The following is a 22,791-nucleotide window of genomic DNA, read 5'->3' as shown; positions in this document are numbered from 1 at the left end:
TCTAAAAAAAAATAAACTTAAAAAAAAATCAAATGGGGAAGGAGTAAAAAAGGGTAGAGTCTTCGTATGCAATCAAAGTTGTTACCTGCATAAAACAGACACTATATCTATAAGATGTTTTACGTAAGCCTCATAGTTCTTGCTAAATAGTGTTTTGTTCAATCCCCCTAAAACCTGGAACAACTTAGAATAGATCTCTTAACCAAACTCAACTAACCGAGTTAATAGCAACAAATACTAGCTAATAAAGCATGCTGACCTCTAACTCTAGTGAGCTACTCTCTAGAATGCACACACTTTTCTCCCCTCATTTGGGCTAAATGTTTACCAAAGATCAGATATATCTGTTCCCAAGCCAAATATTTTTCTCAGTTAGATAAAATCATTTAATATTATGCAACCAATAAAATATGATTACAAAAAGAAAAAGCTGGTCTCCTCAAGAAAACAAATCAAATGACTAGAAATTCAAAAAGATGACAGGCTAAAAATAAGTGATGCTAAACTAGATGTGGGTAAGACTACTATAGAAGACTTGGGAGGGAGATTATAAAAATCTAGAAGAATTCTGTACCCAGATGAAAAAGAAAGTATAAACAATTCATTATGAGTACAGTTTCTAAAAGGATCACAACTCAGATCTCCAAACAAAAGAACCAAAGGCCTTGTCAAAAGTAAAAAAAAAAAAAGTTGGTAAATAAATACACTTTTATTGTTTTAAATCAAAACATCTCAGGGGTGCCTGGGTGGCTCAGTCAGTTAAGTGTCCAACTTTGGCTCAGGTCATGATCTCACAGTTCGTGGGTTCGAGCCCTGCATTGGGCTCTGTGCTGACAGCTCAGAGCCTGGAGTCTGCTTCAGATTCTGTCTCCCTCTCTTTCTGCCCCTCCCCTGCTCACTCTTTCTCTCTCTCTGTCAAAAATAAATAAACATTAAAAAAAATTTTTTTTTAAATAAAACATCTCAGAAATGTATTTTGATTTCTTGCCTGAACATTTATTTTCAATAAACCGACTACCTTGTTTCTGCTTGCGATAAAGGTCCTTTTACTATATTTCATGTCTCACAAGAAATAGTATTATTTTTAAACAAAAATTTAAAATATTTCCCTATATCTTTATTACCACACTTTGCCATTCTGTTTATTGTATTCCTAAATATATTTTTATCTTTAGCCTAAACAACTAAATAAATGATACACATCAATAGGATAGATACATCATAACCTGCTAAGCATGCATCATATATTTCTAATAGCTTTTATGTGGAACATATATCACAAAGTACTACCACTGCACTGCGAAAAAGAAATTTGTTTTTCAATTTAATAGTTAACATGCCAGCTAAAAATCAATGATATCTTTACAAAATTGAAATATAAACTTCATTTGCAAACACAGACAAGTGACCTGGTTTTTAAACTGTTAAATGAGAAGTACCTAAATACTTTTACTACCTTTTTTAATTACAATTCCCCCCAAAAAAGAGATAAGGAAAATATAGCAGTGTGGTCCAATGAGAAGTGCCAAAGCAGTTCTTACCTTCCGATTCTGATCATAAGCAGAGTCAATCCCCAAAATGCTATTCACTTCGACATACGGATATTTCTTTTCCAGGACACTGACCACATGTTCAACTTTTACTTTTTCTCCAGTCCTTACTTTGTTATAGATCTGAAGAAAGAAAAACCGGGTAACCCCCACACTTTTAAATCCAAATTTCAGAATGTTTATTACAAAAGATTTCTGAATATAGAGAAACATGGCTACTTTTCTTAAAAGGTCATATGGAACATATTAGCAATCCCTTTTTCATATACATCTTTAAGATGCCTTCTCATATTAGAAACTATATATTCTTAAAATGATCCAATCAGTTCATACATAAAGGCCCAAATGTAGAGTGGCTCAGCTGGTTAAGCAACCGACTTTGGCTCAGGTCATGATCTCATACTTTGTGAGTTCGAGCCCCACATTGGACTCTGTGCTGACAGCTCAGAGCCTGGAGCCTGCTCTGGATTCTGTATCTCCCTCTCCTTCTCTGCCCCTCCCCCACTCATGCTCTGTGTCTCTCTCTCTCAAAATTAAATACACATTAAAAAAAATTTTAATGTGTTAATTTTTTTTTAATCTGAATACCTTTACATAATCCTTGAAATAAGAACTTATGGCCATCATGTTTAGGGGGATAAGTTATAAAATACATGCAGCAAATATCCTTGTTTTTAAAAAGCAGATATAAAACAAGTAACAACACAACTATGTCTTTATACATATAGTTAAACACCTAGAAGGATACAAGACAACCTTTTAATAGTGGTTGCCTTTAAGGAACAGGATTAGAGAGGGGAGAGAGAGAAATTTTAAATCGATTCACTTTAATAATATTTTCAAAAATTTTTTACAATGAACATAAAATTTTTGTTGTTGTTGCAATTAAAAATAAACAAAAAGAAATAAAAACTCATATTATCCTTTCCTTCATAGACACAGATATTGGCGGGAGGTGGGAGGCACAATTTTAAAAAACAGACGTTAAAACACATCCTCAACAACTTCTGAACTTCTTTCTTTCGTTCTTTCTTTCTTTCGTTCTTTCTTTCTTTCTTTCTTTCTTTCTTTCTTTCTTTCTTTCTCTGTAGCCCCACTGCTAAGCACCCCTCGCTATCACTTCTCAGAGATCCCAACAACAGCCCACCAACCAGTATCCCTGCCACTTTCTCTATCCTTGGTCAGACCCATGGTACATACATGCACCAGAACGTTTTTTATCTGGAGTTTAATCCTCTGCAATCTGGACACTCATGGCCTGGCCTGGCAGCCTCAATGGCTAGGTTCCTCTTTCAGCTCTGCTCAAGCCCCAGGGAATTGACAACAGGGAATTACTACCTCCGATTTGCAGCCATCATTCAACTCACTCCTGTTTTCCCTCCTGCACTCAGCTAGGACCACTTCCCACTCCACAACCAGGACATCCCTAGTGGAGGGAGTTCTGGTGTTGCTAGGGTGAGCTATGCTTAAACCATCTGCATGGTCGTGTCCCCCACCACACCGTAAGGGCTTTAAAGACAGGGGTGAAGTCTTACACTTCTCTGTATCCCTTGCAGCTAGTACCAGGCCTGGGAAATGGTGAGTCTTCAATAGATGATAGTCAAATAAATATATGAACATTTTAATAAAAAATGCTCTGGACTGAATCTCTAAACAACAAACATAAAAAATAGCATGTTGACATCATGTTTATAGGTTAAAAAAAAGTGAAATGCTTTAAAGATGGTTTTCTAATAATTACCACTAACCTATAAGCAAAACAATTGTTACTTGTAAGTTTTTTATATATTCAAAACCAGGAAAAAAAATGAGAGTTCCTTGTTTGAACTTGAGCAATTATCTTAAGTATATATAAAAATCAGGGCATTTCAGAGTTTCCAAGGTAAAAAAAAAAAAATGGAGAAAATAGACAGTTAGAATTTATGATTTGAATATTAAATTATCATAAAGAACTTAGAGGGGAAAAGCAAACATTTTTTTTAAACAAGCAAAGAACATCACATTTACCAAAAAAAATTAGTGACTTCAAATTACCAAAAGTCGGAAGACTAAGATACCTTAGTAGGGCTCCTAAGGAATCTATCTTAGTTGAAACCACAGCAGTCTATTATGAACACTGGTGAATCAGTAAAGGCAACTCCTTAAATATAAAATATGAAGTTTGCAAGAATAATTTATCATACTTCTTCTCTTCACAGAAATATAAAATCCTCTTAATTCATACTATTTCTTAGACGAAGTTAGATTAAGAAAATTATTCGCCATTTTGATTGAAAACATACATGTATCAGAGTTTGGAAGGCATGATAATCGTCCACTTCTTGGGCAACATAATTATACGCTCTCAGAATAGCCACTCCAGCATCTTGCATCCCATCAACATCTTCAGAGTCATTAACCACAAAGATTAAACCAATTCTGGGGAAGAGGGGGAAGGGCAAAAAGAAGAAAAAGAAACTTATCTCAAAAATGCAACTGGTTAAAAGGAATGGCATCTCTGATTCTCATTCACATACTGCAGCTTCCTCCAATGAAAACCTCCTCTACTGAAAAGCACGGTTCACATCCTACTCTAACATGGCGGGTAAAGGCACTCATCACTTGCAGAATAAAAGCAGGTTCCCAAAGGTGACTTAGACTGTTCAACTGTGAAAGCACACTGTTCTCACATGGTGAAATGAGGCCTTCACTGATGTGAAGGGTTTTGCTAGTTTTAGATGGAGACTTTATGGTTTTTAAAGAAAAATCAGAGGAAATAAATGTTTTCAGAATGTGAAAATCTATATAAAAAGGGGGGAGTGGATTTTGAGATTTAACATAGACAATATGAAAAATGTGAAAATGTTTACTATTATCCATCGGCAAAAAGCTACAACCAAGGTTCATGTTTATCACAATTTAAATTTTAGATTAAAGGAAAGAACCACAAAAAGATACATTACACATCTACAAAGTGGCCAAAAATAAAATAAGATTAAAAATAAACCCAAAAGCCTTTCACTGGCCCATACAGAAGTCATAGCCTACATACTGGAGCAAAACCAACAGAAGTGAGAACAGACAGTCTATTAACAAAGGGTGCTGGAAAAACTGGACACATTCACAGTGCAAAAACACAAATCTATACAGAGACCTTATACCTCTCACAAAAAATTAACTCAAAATGGACCATAAACATGAATGTAAAACACAGAACTACAAAATTCCTAGAAAAGAACACAGAAAACTTAGGTGATCTTAAGTGGGCAATGACTTACTAGAACTAACAGCAAAGACAGGATCCATGACAAAAAAAAAAAAAAAATGGGGGAGCTAAACTTCATTGAAATTAAGAACTTCTGCCCTGTGAAAGAAACTGTGAAAGAAGAGAATGAAGACAAGCCACAGACAGAAAACCTGTGAGAAACACATATCTGACAAAGGACAGATATCCAAAATATACAAAGAACTCTTCACACTCCACAATAAAAAGTTGAAAACCAGGCAAAAGATCGGAATTGGCACCTCAGCAAACAAGGCACAGAGTTGGCAAATAAGCATAAAAAAAGACACCTGACATCATGTCATTCGGGAATTTCAGAATAAAATCACAATGAGATACCACTACACACCTATTAGAAAAGCTAACACCCAAAACATTGACAACGCCAAATTCTGGAGAGAATGTAGAGCTCATTATAGGAACTCTTATTCATTGCTGGTAAGAACGCAAAGTAGCACAACCACTTTGGAAGACAGCGTGGCAATTTCTTATAAAATGAAATATACTTTTTACCCTAAGATAAAGCAATCACGCCCCTTGGTATTTACCCAAATGAGCTGAAAGCTTATATCCACACAAAAACCTGCACACAGATGTCTATAGCAGTTTTCTTCATTAATGCCCAAACTTGGAAGCAATCAGGATGTCTGTCAATAGATGAATGGATTAAAAAAACAAACAAAACTATAGTACATCTACATAATGGAATATTATTTGGCAATAAAAATAAATGATCTAGGGGTGCCTGGGTAGCTCGGTTGGTTGAGTGGCTGACTCTTGATTTCAGCTTTAGTCATGACCTCACGATCATAAGATCAAGCCCTGAGTCAGGCTCCACGCTGGGCATGGAGCCTGCTTAAGATTCTTTCCCCCTCTCTTCATCCCTCCCCCACTTCTGCTTTTTCTCTCTCTCAAAATAAACATTTAAAAAAGAAAGAAAGAATCAAGCTACAAAAAGACATGAACAAACCTTATAATCATACTGCTAAATGAAAAAAAAAGCCAATCTAATAAAGTTACCTACATCATGAGTCTGGGAAAGGCAAAATAATGGAGACAGTAAAAAAAACTAGTGGTTGCCAGTGCCTGAGAGGGAAGAACAAACAGGTAGGGCACAGGAGACTTGGAGGGCAATGAAACTATTTTGTATGATTATGGAAACATGTCATCACACACTTGTCAAACCCATGGAATATACAATGCAAACAATGAACCCTAATGTAAGCTATGAACTTTAGTTAATAATAATGTATTAATACCAGTTAATTAGCTAACACTGCTCTAAAAAATACAAAGTCTATTAAAAAGAGAAAAAGGTAAAGCCTAAAAACAGAAGAAGAAAATACACATATCAAACATTCTGCTCTCCTGAGGTATGTGGACAGCGTGTGTATATGTAGATGGTAGTGGCAAGAGAGTTTGTTTATAGATGAAAATCGTTTTTGTTTTTTAAAATCTCACTTGTAACAGAAATCACATGAGGATTGACCTGTTAATTCTTATGAAAACAAAAATAAGGGCTAAGTATCTCCTCACAAAGGAATTCCCCTTTCCAAGTTTCCAATTTCTAGAAAGGGCATCAGAGTTTTTCTGTTAGCTAGGCCCTAAAATGCAGACTTCTGTTTCTCTCAGGCCCAGTTTCTCATCAAGTACCACTAGGGAGTCTCCCAGATTTGTCCTCTCCTCTCCTCAGACCCTGTCAATGCCCTGGTATACCACATCAACACAGACAAAGACTAAAACAACAGCCACTCTGCCTTGGGTCTCTCCACCAACTAAGCAAGCATGCTTCCCTACTACCTATGAGTTAAGTGACTTCTCACCTACCTTTGCAACGTGAAGACCTCATTCCCTCTTCTTGTCCCTCAATGCAATTCAATAAATATTTACTTAATGCCCACTGTGTACATGGGCCAACTTCTTTTATTTCCCTTTTAACCAAAATACACCTCTGTCTGTAATCTAGTAGTTTAGTCCTCCATCAAACCAGGGGGTATTCATGTTTTACATGAAAAATCTCACTAAACAAAAATCTCTGCTTTTCCATCAAAAAACCCCTCTATTTTCTTCAAAGCCTAACTGAAATCCGACTGTTCCATGAAACCTTTGTCCCTCCCAAATGTCTTAGTTCATAATCATTTGTTTCCCTGAAATCCTAAAGCACTTATGACCAGGACACAACCTAGCACCTGATCAAATATCTTCTTAAAGAGTCTGGAAGTACGCACGGTATTTTTTTCAAGAAGGTAGGAATACAGCTTAGATACTATCCACAGCATTTAGCTCAGTGCTGCGTACAGAACACACAACATTTGTTAGCTAGACTTTTCTTCTCTATTTTCATGTCCTCTAAGAATTCAAATTTTTGTCAGCACATAAAATTCCCAGACATTATTTGGAATGTAAGTGAAAATATCTTAGCATGTATATGTAAAAGCCTTAAAAAACTGGTCTTAAAAAGCACAGTGAAAAACCCACCCATTCAAGTACCCTGTTGGTAGATTTGGCAACACAAGTGAAATAAATGTGTCTGCATCTACAAAAGGCTGTATGCACATTTAGTTCTTGTCAGTCTAACAAGTTATTGGCAAAACTCTTTATCTCCACCGAAAGGGGAAATAGGCCCTGTCATGTGGACACTTACCTAGGAAAACTCCCTTCCACTGGGAAGCAAGATGAGACCACAAATTATTTTTACATGAGCTATTAAGAATTCAATGGTATAAGCCTTTATTCACTGAGAATGAAATTTTCTGCCTCAAAAGATACTGCTTCATACTAAGCAAAGATATAGAGGTCATTAATGATCTATTAATTATCCATGGCACCAGACTTGCATTTAAAAATGACAAACGAAACCTCAGCTAATTAGATATATATCATTCAATCAATACCAGTGTTACCTTAGTGGTATATGATTACTGAGGAACATCTCAGCTGTGTTAATCAACTCTGCTGTGGTCTCATGAGCAGGATCAACTATGAAAACCTGTGAAGGGGAAAGGGGGAAAGGAACATATGAAATGAAATTTATTCAAATGTAACAGGGCCAATGAAAATGCCATTACTCTTTGCACTTGAAGGTAATCTTTTTCAGTTACTCTTGAACCACATAAAAGAGGAGGTACACAATAGCAGTTTCCCTCCTTTATGTTCAAAGAATTCAGTACTAAATTCTCACGGTGTTCTGCTAATAGCATGGGAACTGTGTTCCAGATTCCTAACACCCATACTTCTACTACACCTAACAAAACCCAAGTTTTAGCAACTCTCCTACCTTAGAAAATGGAGATTACCTCTTTTTGTGTATTCAATTGTAAGCATCTCTGAATTAAGAATTCATTTAGAACTTAACTTTTAAATCCCAATACTAGCTATTATGTATTAAGGTCTCATAATGTGCTTCAAATCCATGTATAATCACATTTAATAAAGTTCAGATATATGGGTAAGAGAAACAGAATGAAATTTTGACTGAGAAGGAAAAAAGTGGCTTCAAGAGTCAGGCAAGTACAGAGGATAGTTTCGCTTACAAGTTCTGGTGAAGGAGACCCCTAATCTCTTTAAGAGCAGATGATGGCAAAGGAAGAAATAAGAGGAAAAAAAGAGGGCAAACTAAGAAACCTCTTCTCTCTCTTGAAAGCAGTGAAATAAAGAAAAACAAGTAGGAGCTCACAGATTTGTTTAAGGAAATAAACTGAACTATCAAATTTTAGAGATTAAGACATTAAAGGAAAAGAGTAGCAACATATTCATCTTCTGGGTAAAACTATCATAAAACTAATATAACACAACCTAAACTTTCAGGTTAAGGTAACATTTCCTTACACCCTGATGGAGGCAGTAATGCTACTGTGACGTCTCACAGCCCTATATGTGATAAATACATTTAAAAACCCTTTCAGATGGGGCGCCTGGGTGGCTTGGTCAGTTAAGCGTCCGACTTCGGGACTTCGGCTCAGGTCATGATCTCACGGCCCGTAAGTTCGAGCCCCGCGTCGGGCTCTGTGCTGACCGCTCGGAGCCTGCAGCCTGTTTCAGATTCTGTGTCTCCCTCTGTCTCTGCCCCTCCCCTGTTCAAGCTCTGTCTCTCTCTGTCTCAAAAATAAAAAAAAAAATTAAAAAAATAAACCTTTCAGATTGAATATGGAGTTAGAAGAACATATTTAGTGGTCATAGTGGTGATAGAAGCAGCTAGTATAGGAGAGAAGTGAACAGTCTATATGGCTGAAAGGTAGGGGAGAAGTGGGAGAAGTCAAGGGAGAAACAGAGCTTATGGCTACACAATGAGTTTTACTCACCATGTTATGCAAGTTTTTCCTGATCTGCCGGATAACCCCAGGAAAGGTGGGTCGAAGCAATTCTTGTAGACTAGAAGGCCATGAATTATATCTGCTGTCAACCTCCAGGTTGTTGATCCACTAGGGAGGAAAAAAACAAAACAAAACACGGTGCATACACTTTAGTCGCCATTAGTGAAAAGTGCTAGAACTGTCCGTAAGACTTGAAATGATTTTAAGAAGAATCACATGGAAAGCACCATTTTCAAAATTACAAAGATCAAGTATAAAAATGAGTGACTAAAGCACAAGCCACAGAATAAAAGATATTTGCAACCTACAAAACCAATAAAAGGACTAGGGTCAAGACAATGTACAGAAATCTAACATAACAATAAAAAAAGGCCCCCAACATATGAGAAATGAAAATCAGTCATGGAGATGAAGAAATTTACAGAGAAAATTCAAAAGAGCAATTAATACAAGGAAAGGAGTACATCTTCACCAATAATCTGAGAAACAGAAACTAAAACCACAGTCAAATTTCACACTCATTAAACTGAGAAAAAGTTTAAAGTTTGTCAATATCCAAGAATAGGCAAGGGTATAGAGTAATGGGAGCTCTGACCCAACACTGGTGCTTGGAACAGTCACTTTAGGGAAAACAAGGTAATAAAGTAAGACTTTATTACTACCCTACCACTAAGTACTCCAGTTCTATGCATCTACTCCAAATAAATTCTCACATATATGCACAAAAAGAGAAATACAAGAAGATACTGTACTGCTTATCACAGCAACAAAATCGGGCACAACCTAATTCCATAAAGGGAGCAGTCAGTAAACAGTATGTACCATTTCTATAAAAAGGGCAAGGAGGGAAACTACGGGTATGTTACTTTGTTCGTGTAAATAGAGTATTTAAGGAAAGATACACAAGTAATTGATAATGCCTGTTACTTCTAGGGACAAAAACTGAACAGCTGGGTGATGAGACTTTTCAATACATACCCTTTTGTATGTCTGAATTTTAAACTGTGACTGTATGAAAGATTTTTTTTAATAAGCAAAATATAAAACATGAGAAGATAAACAACCTTTTTGGATCAACCTACATAAGTCTGACAAAACTACTGAGTAACAAAAGGACAAAGAATACTGCCATGGCATCTTCAAAATTTCAAGACATACAGTAGGAAATGCATACGTACTTCTGAAGAGGAATTACTTGCAGGGAGAAAACGGTGAACTGGGAAGAGAGCTAAAGAGGACTTGGATGGAAACATTGTTTTCTTCCAAGAAAACAAGATTTGACACAAAATGATTAAATGTTAAGGCAGAGAAAGTATGGGATGGGCCATATTGCTGTTACTTACATTCATCTCTTTACTCTTTGTAATTACAAATGTTTTTAACAGGAAAACAAATGACATAACAATATTTTTCAAAATAACACCTACATTACCCAGAGAGAACTCAAATAATGATCATCTTTATTTGACATAATTTTCTTTGGAAAAATTTTCCCTATGATAAATCCTGTATAGAAACCAAGAAAAAAGGATAGGAGGGCCAAGGATGGGTCAGGCAGGATGGGCCAGGCACATTGCTAATATTAATTGTGCTTTGACCACAAGTGCCCAGGACAGCTCTATTCCCCTCATTCTCTTTTATACACAAGGAGACATCAATACAGCAGATATAAATCTATATAAATCCTTCACATACAAAATAAAGTTCTTTTTTTTTTAGTTTATTTATTTATTTTTAATTTAGAGAGAAAGGGAGAAAGAGTGTGTGCACATGCACGCGGGGGAGGGGCAGAGACAGGAAGAGAGAGAAATCGAAGCAGGCTCTGCATTGTCAGAGCAGAGCCCAATGCGGTGATCGAATCCACAAACCGTGAGACAATTACCTGAGCCTAAATCCAGAGCCTAACACTTAACCTGCCTGAGCCACCCAGGTTCCCCAGTAATCAAAGTTCTTTTAAAGGATATTAGCCAGGGTACCTGGGTGGCTCAGTCAGTTAAGCTTCTGACTCTTGGTTTCAGTTCAGGTCATGGTCTCATGGGTTTGTGAGCTCGAGCCCCACATCGGGCTTTGCACTATCAGTTCAGAGCCTGCTTGGGATTCTCTCTCTACTTCTTTATCCTTCCATTGCTTGTGCACGTGCTCTCTCTCTCTCTCTCTCTCTCAGGATAAATAAACTTTAAAAAAAATGTTTAAAAAAAAAGATAATAGCCAAAGAATGATATTCTACACAAAATTACACAAGACTTGGATGCAACTGAGAAAATACAAATTCAGCATTCTTTTTTCCCCAAGAGATGTTCAGCTGAATCCTAGGGGGATACAAAACTGGAAAAATCACTGTCTTAACCACATTAAATATAATAATTCAACTTTTAGAGCATTTAAGAGACTACTTTGGGGCGCCTGGGTGGCTCAGTCAGTTTAGTGTCCAACTTCAGCTCAGGTCATGATCTCACAGTTCGTGGGTTCGACCCAGGCATCAGGCTCTGTGCTGGCAGCTCGGAGCCTGGAGCCTGCTTCGGATTCTGTGTCTCCATCTCTCTCTGCCCCTCCCCTGCTCATGCTCTGTCTCTCAACAATAAATAAATGTTAAAAAAAAAAAAAAAAAAAAAAAAAAAGAGAGACTATTATATACACATGGTCCCATATAAGCAGTTGCTGTACATCACTGTTTGATGCCAATAAAGGAGATGATAGAAATAACTTACCTCTCACAAAAGACAAATGAGAAAGACGTAATAAAATGTCTGCCCAGAATGCCCTTGGACACTCAAACGGAATACCTACTGAAATAGCAGGACTCCTGATGTCTACAGCATAGTCAGCTTCAGAGGGCTGGATGTTCAGTTTCAAAACATTATGCAGAGAAAGACCTTCTATTCCCAATCTATGCAGACCTTCCATTACCCGAGCTTCATTCCTCAACACATCAAACAGACTGGAGAATGGGGGAAAGTAGGTATTTAGTAGAAAAAGCTTCAAAAAAAAAAAAAAAAAAAAAAAAAAAAAAAAAACCTCACCATGAAAAAACTATCCATTCAAACTCAATGCCCTGTTCAAACCAGTCAAGAAATCAAAAAAGGGAGCTCTTCCCCTTGCTTCATCTTGTCAAAATACATCAAACAAAGTACATAGGACTTGCTTCTTGGTGCATGTTTATTTATACTTATCCATGTATATACCAGGCATAAAATTATCTCTAAATATAAACACACAATTTGAGGATGAAATAATCATCTGTATTTTACATTGCATATTTTTTAAAAACACTACAGTAACCTCTCTGTATTTCTTACAACTGCACATAAATCTACAGTTATCTCATAATTAAAAATCTATTTTAAAAAAATACATTATATAGATTTAACATAAATTTCAACATCAGTGTCAATTTACAAGGTGCACACACATATGACCACAGTATAAGGTCTAGAGGAATTTATACCCAATGTAGAGGTTTCTGAGGGAAGGTAGAAAAGATGGGGAGGAGGAAGAAACAAGAAGCAAAGATGAAGACGTTACTTTTCTTAGTTCTTTTATCTGGGTATTATTTAAAACTGTTTAAATGAGCAAGAACTCAGTTTGTAAATCCTGAAAAATTAAAGAGATATGTGTATATTTTTTATTTAAAAAAAAACAACATATATGGGCAATCTTTATTTAAAGTTTCCACATCCATTTTACTTTTTACTAGCTCTAAAAAGCAGTATGAGAACATTAACAGTTCAATGAAAATAATTAATGTGAAAAATATCTTACTGTGGGAACTGGCTCTTCTGAAGCATTAGCAATAAAATTTTATTTTTACTATTATGAAACCCAGTGTCAACTGTATCAACCTTAATCCCAAGGACAAAATCTGAATTCTATCTATCCACTCTCCTCCCCCACCCCCCCTGCAAAAAATTCATGAGACCAATTCAGAGCAAGTTAATACTGAGCCACATTTTAACAACACAAAAAGGGTAGATACTCAAATAACATATGTAAGACAGAACACCTTCTGAGACACCAGATGCATAGGCATTTTGAATAAATCTACTTCACACTGTTTCCAGAAGTAAAAGAACCTGCTTGAGCTCTCTCTTTTTTTTATGGTTGAGAGGAAAACTATAGCTCTAAAAGGGCACCCTCAAAAGACTTGGGCCTTAAATGTCCAAGACCTTGAACATACATCAAATGACAGGGTCACCAGGGTAGCTCAGTCTGACTCTTGATTTCAGCTCAGGTCATGATCTCATGGTTTGTGAGTCTGAGCTCTACATCAGTCAATTTGAAGCCTACCTGGGATTATCTCCCTCTCTCCCTCTCTCTCTCTGCCCCTCCCTCCCTCCTTCTCTCTCTCTCAAAATAAATACATAAACTTAAAACAAAAATGACAGTGTCATCCTGCCCATCCCAGTCATGAGCCTACCTAAATGCATTCACCTGGTAATAAGCCATCACAATCTGAACATGTTACAAGGAGCTAACACAGTAATTTTTTTTTCTTTTAGTGCTCTCATTTATTTTTGAAAGAGAGACAGAGCAAAAGCGGGGGAGGGGCAGAGAGCAAGAGAGATGGAGACACAGAATCTGAAGCAAACTACAGGCTCCAAGCTGTCAGCACAGAGCCTGACATGGGGCTCAAACTCACAAGCCATGAGATCATGACCTGAGCCGAAGTCTGACAACCAACTAAGCCACCCAGGCACCCAACAAGAAGCTAACATTATAAAATCTTTTCAGAAAATGAAAAACATTATCCATACCTGAATATATCCTGTGTATCTAAATCAATGTGAAGTCCATTGATGAACAGTGCTGAGTCTCCAGGTTGTAATCCTAAAGTTCCCTTGAAATACTGAAATATTTAAAAAAAAAAAAAAAAAAAATTGTTAAGAAGCAAGAAGAGGATGTTTAACAAAAATTTCCACGTTTCTAACTTTATTACATGGACAAATGTTGGCATCCTCCTATTTACTAAAGGAAACCCTAAGGATGGGTTAAGATTTCCTTTTATGTACTCCCACAGATCTTTCATAGCATCTATTTTGTTGTAATGAAACTGCTGGTTGTGATAAAATACACCTCTCCTCCCTCCCTCCTTCCAACTTTGATTAATACAACTGTTTAATGTCAGAGAAGGAGGAGAAGGAAGGAGACTGGTTAAATAAGCCAAGTGCTGAGGATCATTTTTCATAAGAGACTTCTGTTACTCTTGCCTGTTTATGATGCCAAACAAGGTGATAACAGCAGTCACTAACAGCTGGGCCTCCTGATGAACTCCAAAGACCTAATTTGAAAGGGTTCAAAATCCCACACCTCCCTGAGACCTTCAAACTAACACACATCAAGAAACTGAGTTGCTGCCCCGAGGAAGCACCTATGTGCAAGCTAACTCTCCAAGCGCTGGTCTCCATGGGGCGCCTCAACTGCTGCTCCCTGAGGTGGTGGCTGCCATGGCACACAGGTGACTGTGCAGCCCTTCAGACCTGCCCGACCCATCCGACACACTGCTTGGATGTGTCAGCTTCTGTTGACTTCTACCCTTTCCATTTAATTCCTCTTTCCTTGGGAGCCGCTCCACACAGCAAAGGGAAGAAACTACTCAGATACTAGGGATGGAAATTAAACCTTTAGTTCTCATGGGGCTGGGGGAAGAAGGGCAGGGACCAGTGAGCTTCCTTCATGTCCCAGTAGTCTGCAGACTCAGTAAACTTCAAGGTCTAGTATTGCATGGGTAAAGCACAAAACAATGACGAAGCCACAACATTTGCTTCTTTGCCTTGAAGGATTAAATGGCAAGTAAAATAAGGGGAAAATGGAAAGCTGCATCAATTCAGAATTGGAATTTCTTACGTTAGGAAGGAAAAACTCCATGTCCACTCACACCCAGGCCATAAGTACAGCACCCTCTGACTGTAAGAAACACAGATTCTGAGCTGCTAAGCATAACTCATATCCGTTTCAAGATCTGGTAATACAGCAAACTTCACTTTTGAAAATTCATCACACTGAAGATTTAATGTTTGTACACATTTTTACATGTTTTATACTTTTGTATTTTATATTTTAATATTTAATCAAGAAACCCCGAAGTATCTAGGAAGTACTATAGCCTATGTAATCTAATGTTCTGTCCTCTTGGTGGGGGGAGCCCTGAAAGTAAGATAATATTTAATATTGCTATTCTGAAAATCAAAAACAAGGTAAATAAAAAATGTCAATAAGGTTTCTTCAAATTAGTAAATATTGGAGATAAATTTGGTTTACTTATCCCTCAGATCTATTTAACTAATATCTTCTATGTACAGGTTTTAAAAATCTGGGGTAAAGACAGATTGAACACAAGCATTTCTTTCCCTCCTAAAACTCTATTGAAATGACAGTTTTTTAAAAAGGGATTTTTATAGAGTTATAAATCCACAACAACAAAGAGAACAAAAGAGAAAAAGGGCAACTAATTTTGGAAGCTAGAAAGGAGATATGTGAGTAGCAAGAGTTTTAACAACCCTGAGAAAGCTAAAGGCTAGGCTGACAGTGGGGAAAGCCAACAGAAACCACAAGTTACCCTGTGGAACTCCTCGAAAGGCTCAAGAATTGGCAGCACAAAGAACACAGGTAAGAGGGGGTAATTACTAGCCTAAAAAATGAGTTCTGATGTATAGCTTTTTAAAGATAAGAGCCCCCAGACTCCCCGGTTGATTTCATGGAGCAAGGTCCCTCCACTCCAGAAAAATGGAATGCTTTCATTCCCTGTGAAAGAGTGAAAGAATCTGGGAACTCAGGGAAATGAAACACAACTGAGAGCGGGAATCCCATACGGAAAACAGGGGACTGAGTGGAAGCTCCTGAATGTTCTTTCCTACTTGGCTTCTACCACTCCAGCAGCCAGACTTCCCCTTCTAGGTAAGAAAGGATCAGAAGATACTTTTCTGGGGACTGAACAGCTCAAGAGGAAAAGTTTCAGACTGACACACTGGGACAAGCTAGGAAATGGCCATAACAGGATAGCCTACAGTCAAAAAGCCTCAAGGCTTGCCATCGGCTCCTTACTGCTACTGCCTCATTCTCTTCAATATGAGCAGCAATCACCAGACATGTAAGGAAAGCCTCTAACATTAAAGACAAGAAACCAAGACAAAAATAAAGTCAACTTAAGAGGAAACAGATACAAAAGAGAAGAAAACATACATATACACTACTGACACGTTCAAAATGACATGAGAACACCATAAAAAAAAAAAGGATCAAAGAACAATAACCCTTGGAAATTAAAGATTTGACAACTAAAGGAAAAAATGTCAACAAAGGGGTTGAAAATCCTCCCCTAAAAAGTTTTAAAATAAAACACAAAAGAATTGGAAAATAGGAAAGAAAATACACATTTTTTAAATTAGGCCAAGCTAGTCAAGGAAATGCAACATCTTAAAAATAAAGAATTCCAGGAAAACAAAAGAGAGAAACTAGATGGAAAAAATGCAAGGAAATAAATCAAGAAAACTTCCCAAAACTCTAGGAAATGATTTTCCAGATTCAAAGGGCCCATCAATCACTCAACAGTACAGAGATTTCTTTAAAGGGCATAGCACTGTGAAATTTCAGACTACTAGAGCCAAAAACAACACCCTGAATGATTCTGGAAAGAAAAACTAGATCTCATACCAAGGCTTCAGACTTCTCAATAACCACAACAGAAACCAAAATTCTAAGAAGCAATGCCTTCAAACTGTCACCATTGACCCCTGAACTCAAAACTGACCCACTGAACTCAGGAAATTCCTAAAAGTTTCTGTCAGTCAAGTTCATCTCTTAGAAACTAACAAATTGCTAGAAAAGGAAAAGAAACTATTTGAGGAAATATGACACCTGTGCAAATGAATCAGAAAGTGCTCCACAGCTTCCTCAGCTTCATTACAATGTTAAAGTCCCCTTCTTGGAACTATTCATCCAAGCCCTAATAAAGGAGCCAGCCTACCTCTGTTAAGAGTAGTCATGGTTTTGGAAATTATTCCCTGTGATCTCCCTATTTCTACAAATAAAGATGACCTTGTGAGGCAATTCCTCCTGGTGTGGTCTCTGTCTGTAACTCACCAAGAAGCAACTCACTTTGGTCCAGTAACAAAACTTCTAAAGGACTTCCAATCTAGATTTCTATACTCAGCCAAGCTATCAATAAAAACAGAAGTGGAAAATTGATTTCTCAGAATCTGAAATGCAACTTTTCTCATGAAGAATGATGTACTGCACCAAAAAAGGGAGTAACCAAAAACAAAGAATACCAGGAACTCAAGAAATAGGAGATCCAACAAAAGAGATTAAAGCAAGGTCCCAGGATAACTGGTATGCCCTAGACATAAAGAACAACCAGAACATATTGGAGCAGAACAAAAATTAATAAAATCACAACATGAAAATACAGAGAAAGTGGAGGGATGGGGAAGTGCCAGTACAGAGTAGTGGCAGACATGGGGGTGAGGGGCAGTGAAAGAAAGTTAAATGTCATCCTTGTAATGGGAGACCCGACACAGAAGACTTGAAACTGGAAAACAAAGCACTAATTTAAGTTTACTATAAAGCTGGGGATAAACATCAAAACAATCAGCTGAGGGTTGAAAATAGATGCTTCTAGCAAGGAGGACAAAACAGGAATTAAGTCCAGGAGCCTGGGTGGCTCAGTTGGTTAAGCACCTGACTCTTGATTATGGCTCAGGTCATGATCCCAGGATCGTGGGATTGAGCCCCACGTCAGGCTCCATGCTGAGCAAGGAGCCTTGCTTAAGATTCTCTCTCTCTCCCTCTCTGCCCCTCTCTCCTGCTCGCTCACATTCTCTCTCCTTCTCTCTCACAGATAGATAGATAGATAGATAGATAGGTAGACAGACAAACAGACAGATTAAAAACAGAGAGTAAGTCATGTTAGGGGGATGCTGCTTATCTAAACAAAGTGGTGGCACCATCTGATGTTTCAATTATATTCATATTCAACTTTAAATATTAAAAACATAAAAAAAGATTACAGAAATGAATAAAACACCACTATCTTTGGTAAAAGTTTGTTCAATGTCATTGATGTAACTCAGATTTCCTCATCTTTAAAAATACAATATAGGGGCGCCTGGGTGGCGCAGTCGGTTAAGCGTCCGACTTCAGCCAGGTCACGATCTCGCGGTCCGTGAGTTCGAGCCCCGCGTCGGGCTCTGGGCTGATGGCTCGGAGCCTGGAGCCTGTTTCCGATTCTGTGTCTCCCTCTCTCTCTGCCCCTCCCCCGTTCATGCTCTGTCTCTCTCTGTCCCAAAAATAAATAAAAAACGTTGAAAAAAAATAAATAAATAAAAATACAATACAAAACAGAAAGACCACTGGGTAATACCTTCTGATTCTCTTCCACTTCGGTTCTAAGTTCTGAACTCACTGCTGTTTTTGTTATTGCTCTAAAGAAATAAAAATGTTATTGATGTTTAGTTAATTTCCCTATATTTGTATGTAAAACAACAAATTCCTTAATACAAAAAAACGAAAAAATCTTCACCTTTACAAATAATACATTTCTCCACTCAGATGTACATATTTTTTCATTACTTCAACATACAACATCACAGAAAAGTAGCAGTAATAGCAGCATTTTAAATCAAGTGCAGTTATTCCAAAGATCTTAGGTTAAATATATGTAACTCTATTCCTATACACAATCTCTACTGCTCACAGACTAAGGGATAATGTTAAACTAAGGTGACAAACTGCTCATGCTACTTAAGCACTTTTGGTGGAGGTGGCATCCTACATGTATATCTTCAATAGCATACTGACTTAAATGAGATTGTACTATATGATTTATAAGTCTTTCTAAGAAATGGTTGCCAAGACTAACCAAATAAACAAACTTATTTATAAAGCATCTCACATAAGAAGTCAAAATAGCTCATTCAGTTACTCAAGAAAAACAATGGCAACCATTTAAGTTGTTAGTCTCTAAAAATTTGGCTTTTAAAAAGATTTATGAGATGTGGAGGATATTATACAACTGAAAGCAGTATTTAAAAAGCTGCACTCAAAATCTTACTGTCACCATGAACAAGTCAGCCTATAGAACTCATCTGCCTCATTGACTTTAAATTAGATGATGTAGGGGCGCCTGGGTGGCGCAGTCGGTTGAGCGTCCGACTTCAGCCAGGTCACGATCTCGCGGTCCGTGAGTTCGAGCCCCGCGTCAGGCTCTGGGCTGATGGCTCGGAGCCTGGAGCCTGTTTCCGATTCTGTGTCTCCCTCTCTCTCTGCCCCTCCCCCGTTCATGCTCTGTCTCTCTCTGTCCCAAAAATAAATAAAAAACGTTGAAAAAAAAAAAAAAAAAAAATTTAAATTAGATGATGTATACAAAACTCTTCAGGAAGAAAAACACAGTCGCTGCTAGACCCTATATTAGTTACATCCGCATACATCAGATTTTGTTAACTCATCTAATCCTGACAGGCAGGGATCGTTATTTCCATTTTAATGCTGGGGAAGTGAGGTAATGAGAAGAGAGGTAATTATTTGCAAATGTCACACAGCTAGCAAGGCAGAGCCAAGGACACAACCTACATGGGTCTCCAACCCCACAATGTACGGTACTGCCAACTTCCCAGAAAGATAGCGTCATCAGTGGCATGGTGCTGGTATTAAAACTTTAATTTTCTAAGCATTTTCATATTTTACTTGTCTCATTTTGCATGTAAACATGAAGATAATTAGGTATATAGTAAAGAGAAGAATGTCTTAGAGCCTTACTCTTCATTACCTGGCTTTGGTAGGAAAATTTTGACTAAGATCCTTCATTACCACCAAAGCTAATTCAGCAGGAGCAGCCAAGATTCGGGCAGCAGTCTGGAAACTGAGATCTGCAACAAGGTCAAGTATAAAGTGTATTAATCTAATGCAATGAGAAATAAGGGGAAAAAAACATTTATTTCTCATTATTTTCTTGGCAATTGAGAATGTTTTAGAATGCAACCATTTCAGAGAGCACCCATGGTTTAATTCTAGGTTTTGTTCAATTCCTAGTGTTTATTGTTACATTGCTTGCTATACTTGCATAAAACACTAGAGATATACTAACACATTTACATTTAGCATAGGATAAATCCATCCCAAATCCTTTTCATTTTTATGAATTTACAATATACCACAAAGTATAGTAAAAGTCTTTAGTAAATTATGCTTAAAAAAAATTTTTGATAAAATAGACCTCTGGGTCAGAAAAACACACATATCCTTCATGTTAATATGTCTTTAACATTTGACAGATACACTATTCAAGAAATGTATATATAAAGAAATAGAAAAACTAAGACAAACATTATAAACTTAAGTATCTGTTCACACAGAGAAAGATCTGGCACTCATTTATATACATACTTCTGCATACTGTTAATCTGTCTACAAAAGGACTTCCTTTCTTTTCTGATTAATCATAATCCCTTTATCGTGAAAATCTGTGGTACCCTGAGAATCAGGCAAATAAATAAAATTAAATTCAAATTCTATTAGTTTTTTAATACCATAAAATTCAGTCAAAAGTAGGCCGGTGATTCCTCTACATATTTGTTACCTTGCAATTGCCAAACTTTTAAAGGAGCCATTTCATTGGTGCTCTCCACAAGATAAAAGTAGGCCGGTGATTCCTCTACATATTTGTTACCTTGCAATTGCCAAACTTTTAAAGGAGCCATTTCATTGGTGCTCTCCACAAGATGTTTTCTGAGTTCCTTCAACTGTCCCTTCAGGTCAGGGTGCAGGTCTCTGAAAGAAACATAAAATCAGTCCTTTAACATGTCTTTTCTTTCTCAAAGCACACGTAGAAGTTGGCTCCAACTTTATATTCATGATTTTCCCCTTAGCAATAAGTAAATTCCTACAATAAAGGGAAAATATTAGAGCAGAATTATTTTTCTTAAAAAATAAGTTAATACAGAAAATGACAATCTTTTAAACCATAAAATTTACAGATTAAAAAATGAATCACCACTACAGTGATTCTCTATGTCAGGGAGAGGGAATGCGACTGAGAGTGGGGACAAAGGGGACCCCAAGTCTACCTGTAGTGTTTTACCATTTCTTTCAAGTAAAAGAAGGCATGTGTTGGAAAAAAACTTCATAAATAGTTCTTTGAAACAGAAAAGCATGTACAATTACAACCATCAATTCTGGGTGATGAGCACATGCGTATGTTCTATTATTTTCCACACTTTTCCTCAATCTTTTTAAATTCTCAAAATAAAACTGGAAATACAATGCTGCCAGTCCCAAGATGGATTTCTTTCAGCTACATGCCCATAAATCCTTCCATCACATGAATAATACAACTTAAGTTAACCGAGAGCACTGGGTTTCACTTAGTTTTATCTTGAAATACAGTGCATTCTATTTAAAGCTAGTAAAACAGAAGTTATCAGAGGCAGATATGTATCATTTAGATCAGACAACAGATGGCTTGTTGAGTAATTCTGTTCTTTTAAATGCTAGCAACTAAAAATTTCTTAAATGCCACATACAGAAAGTAAAATATTTACTCAGATCCTTCACCTTCCAACCAATCCATTTCCAACCAGTTACTACGTCTTCTTCATGATGATCATATCCGAAAATGGTCCCATTATTCTAGATAGCTAAACAACTATTCCGAATGTGCAAAACGGAAAACGTCTTTAATATGCTACATACTACCTTTGTGCTCTAAATACATAAGATCATAATGCTATCCAAAAATCAAACATAAAAAACATGAATATGAAAAAATATTCTGGAAAGCTGGGTCCAATAAAAATGAAACCTGACTGCATACTAATGAAGCCAAAATGATGTTAAACACAATGAAACATTCATATGCATGGGATGGACTCAACATGTCCACAGAAATTCAACATGAACAGAGTCATCTTTGCTAACCTGTTAGTCTGGTTAAGTCATTTCACTGGGCCCAATGTTAAAGTTCAAGTACGTGAAACTGGCCTACACATACTTCTTCATGATCTTTCCTTTACAAAAAACAAACAAACAAACAAACAAAAACGAGAAAACGCCACTGTAGATGTCCTAATTAAGATTTCCAGATAAAGCAGAAGTCCGGGCTCTGAACAATTATCAAGGCATAATAGAAATAACTACAACATTTAAAGTAACTACTAAGAAGAATTTTCAGTCATAAATTTCTCTGAAACTTTCATAAAATGGCTATGAAATTTTCTTCAAGAAAACATCTCTATCCTCTTTCATATAAAGTGAAATCTAGGGAGCCTGGATGGCTCAGTTGATTGAACTTCCAACTTTGGCTCAGGTCATGATCTTGCTGTTTTGTGAGTTTGAGCCCCGCGTCAGGCTCTGAGCTGTCAGCAGAGATTTATCTGTGTCTCCCTGCCTCTCTGCCCCTCCCCCACTCTTACTCTGTCTCTCTCAAAAATAAAGATTAAAAAAATAAAGTGAAATCTAATATATATTTCAACTAAACGTGTATAAGATCTACTGCACCTCTTTTGCATTGTTTCAGACTACGTTTAGCTTAAGTAAATAGCTATGACCTTTTAAAGTACTTTGTCGATTTTCTTGGGAAAAACTGGGTGAAAAAATTAGATGTCTCCTTTTATGTGTAACTTTATGTCATCAAATGCAAGGCCCAGAAAACAAAATCAACTAAAGCCATAGACAGGAA

General features: G+C 37.0%; 1 protein-coding gene across 2 annotated transcripts in view; it reads right to left on the bottom strand.

Moving 5' to 3' along the window:
* UGGT1 (UDP-glucose glycoprotein glucosyltransferase 1) overlaps positions 1-22,791 on the bottom strand; it is a 112,990-nt gene that overhangs the window by 68,547 nt on the left and 21,652 nt on the right. For both annotated transcript variants that reach the window (XM_078451429.2, XM_078451430.2), the window contains exons 9-17: positions 20,785-20,885; positions 19,885-19,984; positions 18,481-18,541; positions 13,877-13,968; positions 11,913-12,063; positions 9,114-9,233; positions 7,716-7,801; positions 3,833-3,968; positions 1,542-1,673 (exon numbers count right to left, since the gene is read on the bottom strand). In XM_078451429.2, the coding sequence (XP_078307555.2) occupies positions 1,542-1,673; positions 3,833-3,968; positions 7,716-7,801; positions 9,114-9,233; positions 11,913-12,063; positions 13,877-13,968; positions 18,481-18,541; positions 19,885-19,984; positions 20,785-20,885 (979 nt within the window). The remainder of the gene's footprint in view (positions 1-1,541; positions 1,674-3,832; positions 3,969-7,715; positions 7,802-9,113; positions 9,234-11,912; positions 12,064-13,876; positions 13,969-18,480; positions 18,542-19,884; positions 19,985-20,784; positions 20,886-22,791) is intronic.

Source organism: Panthera onca, chromosome C1 (genome assembly GCF_046562875.1).
Source record: "Panthera onca isolate mPanOnc1 chromosome C1, mPanOnc1 haplotype 2, whole genome shotgun sequence".
In the NCBI taxonomy this organism is placed as follows: Eukaryota; Metazoa; Chordata; class Mammalia; order Carnivora; family Felidae; genus Panthera; species Panthera onca.
The sequence above is the reverse complement of the archived record's forward strand: the minus strand, read 5'-3'. Positions and strand labels throughout refer to the sequence as shown.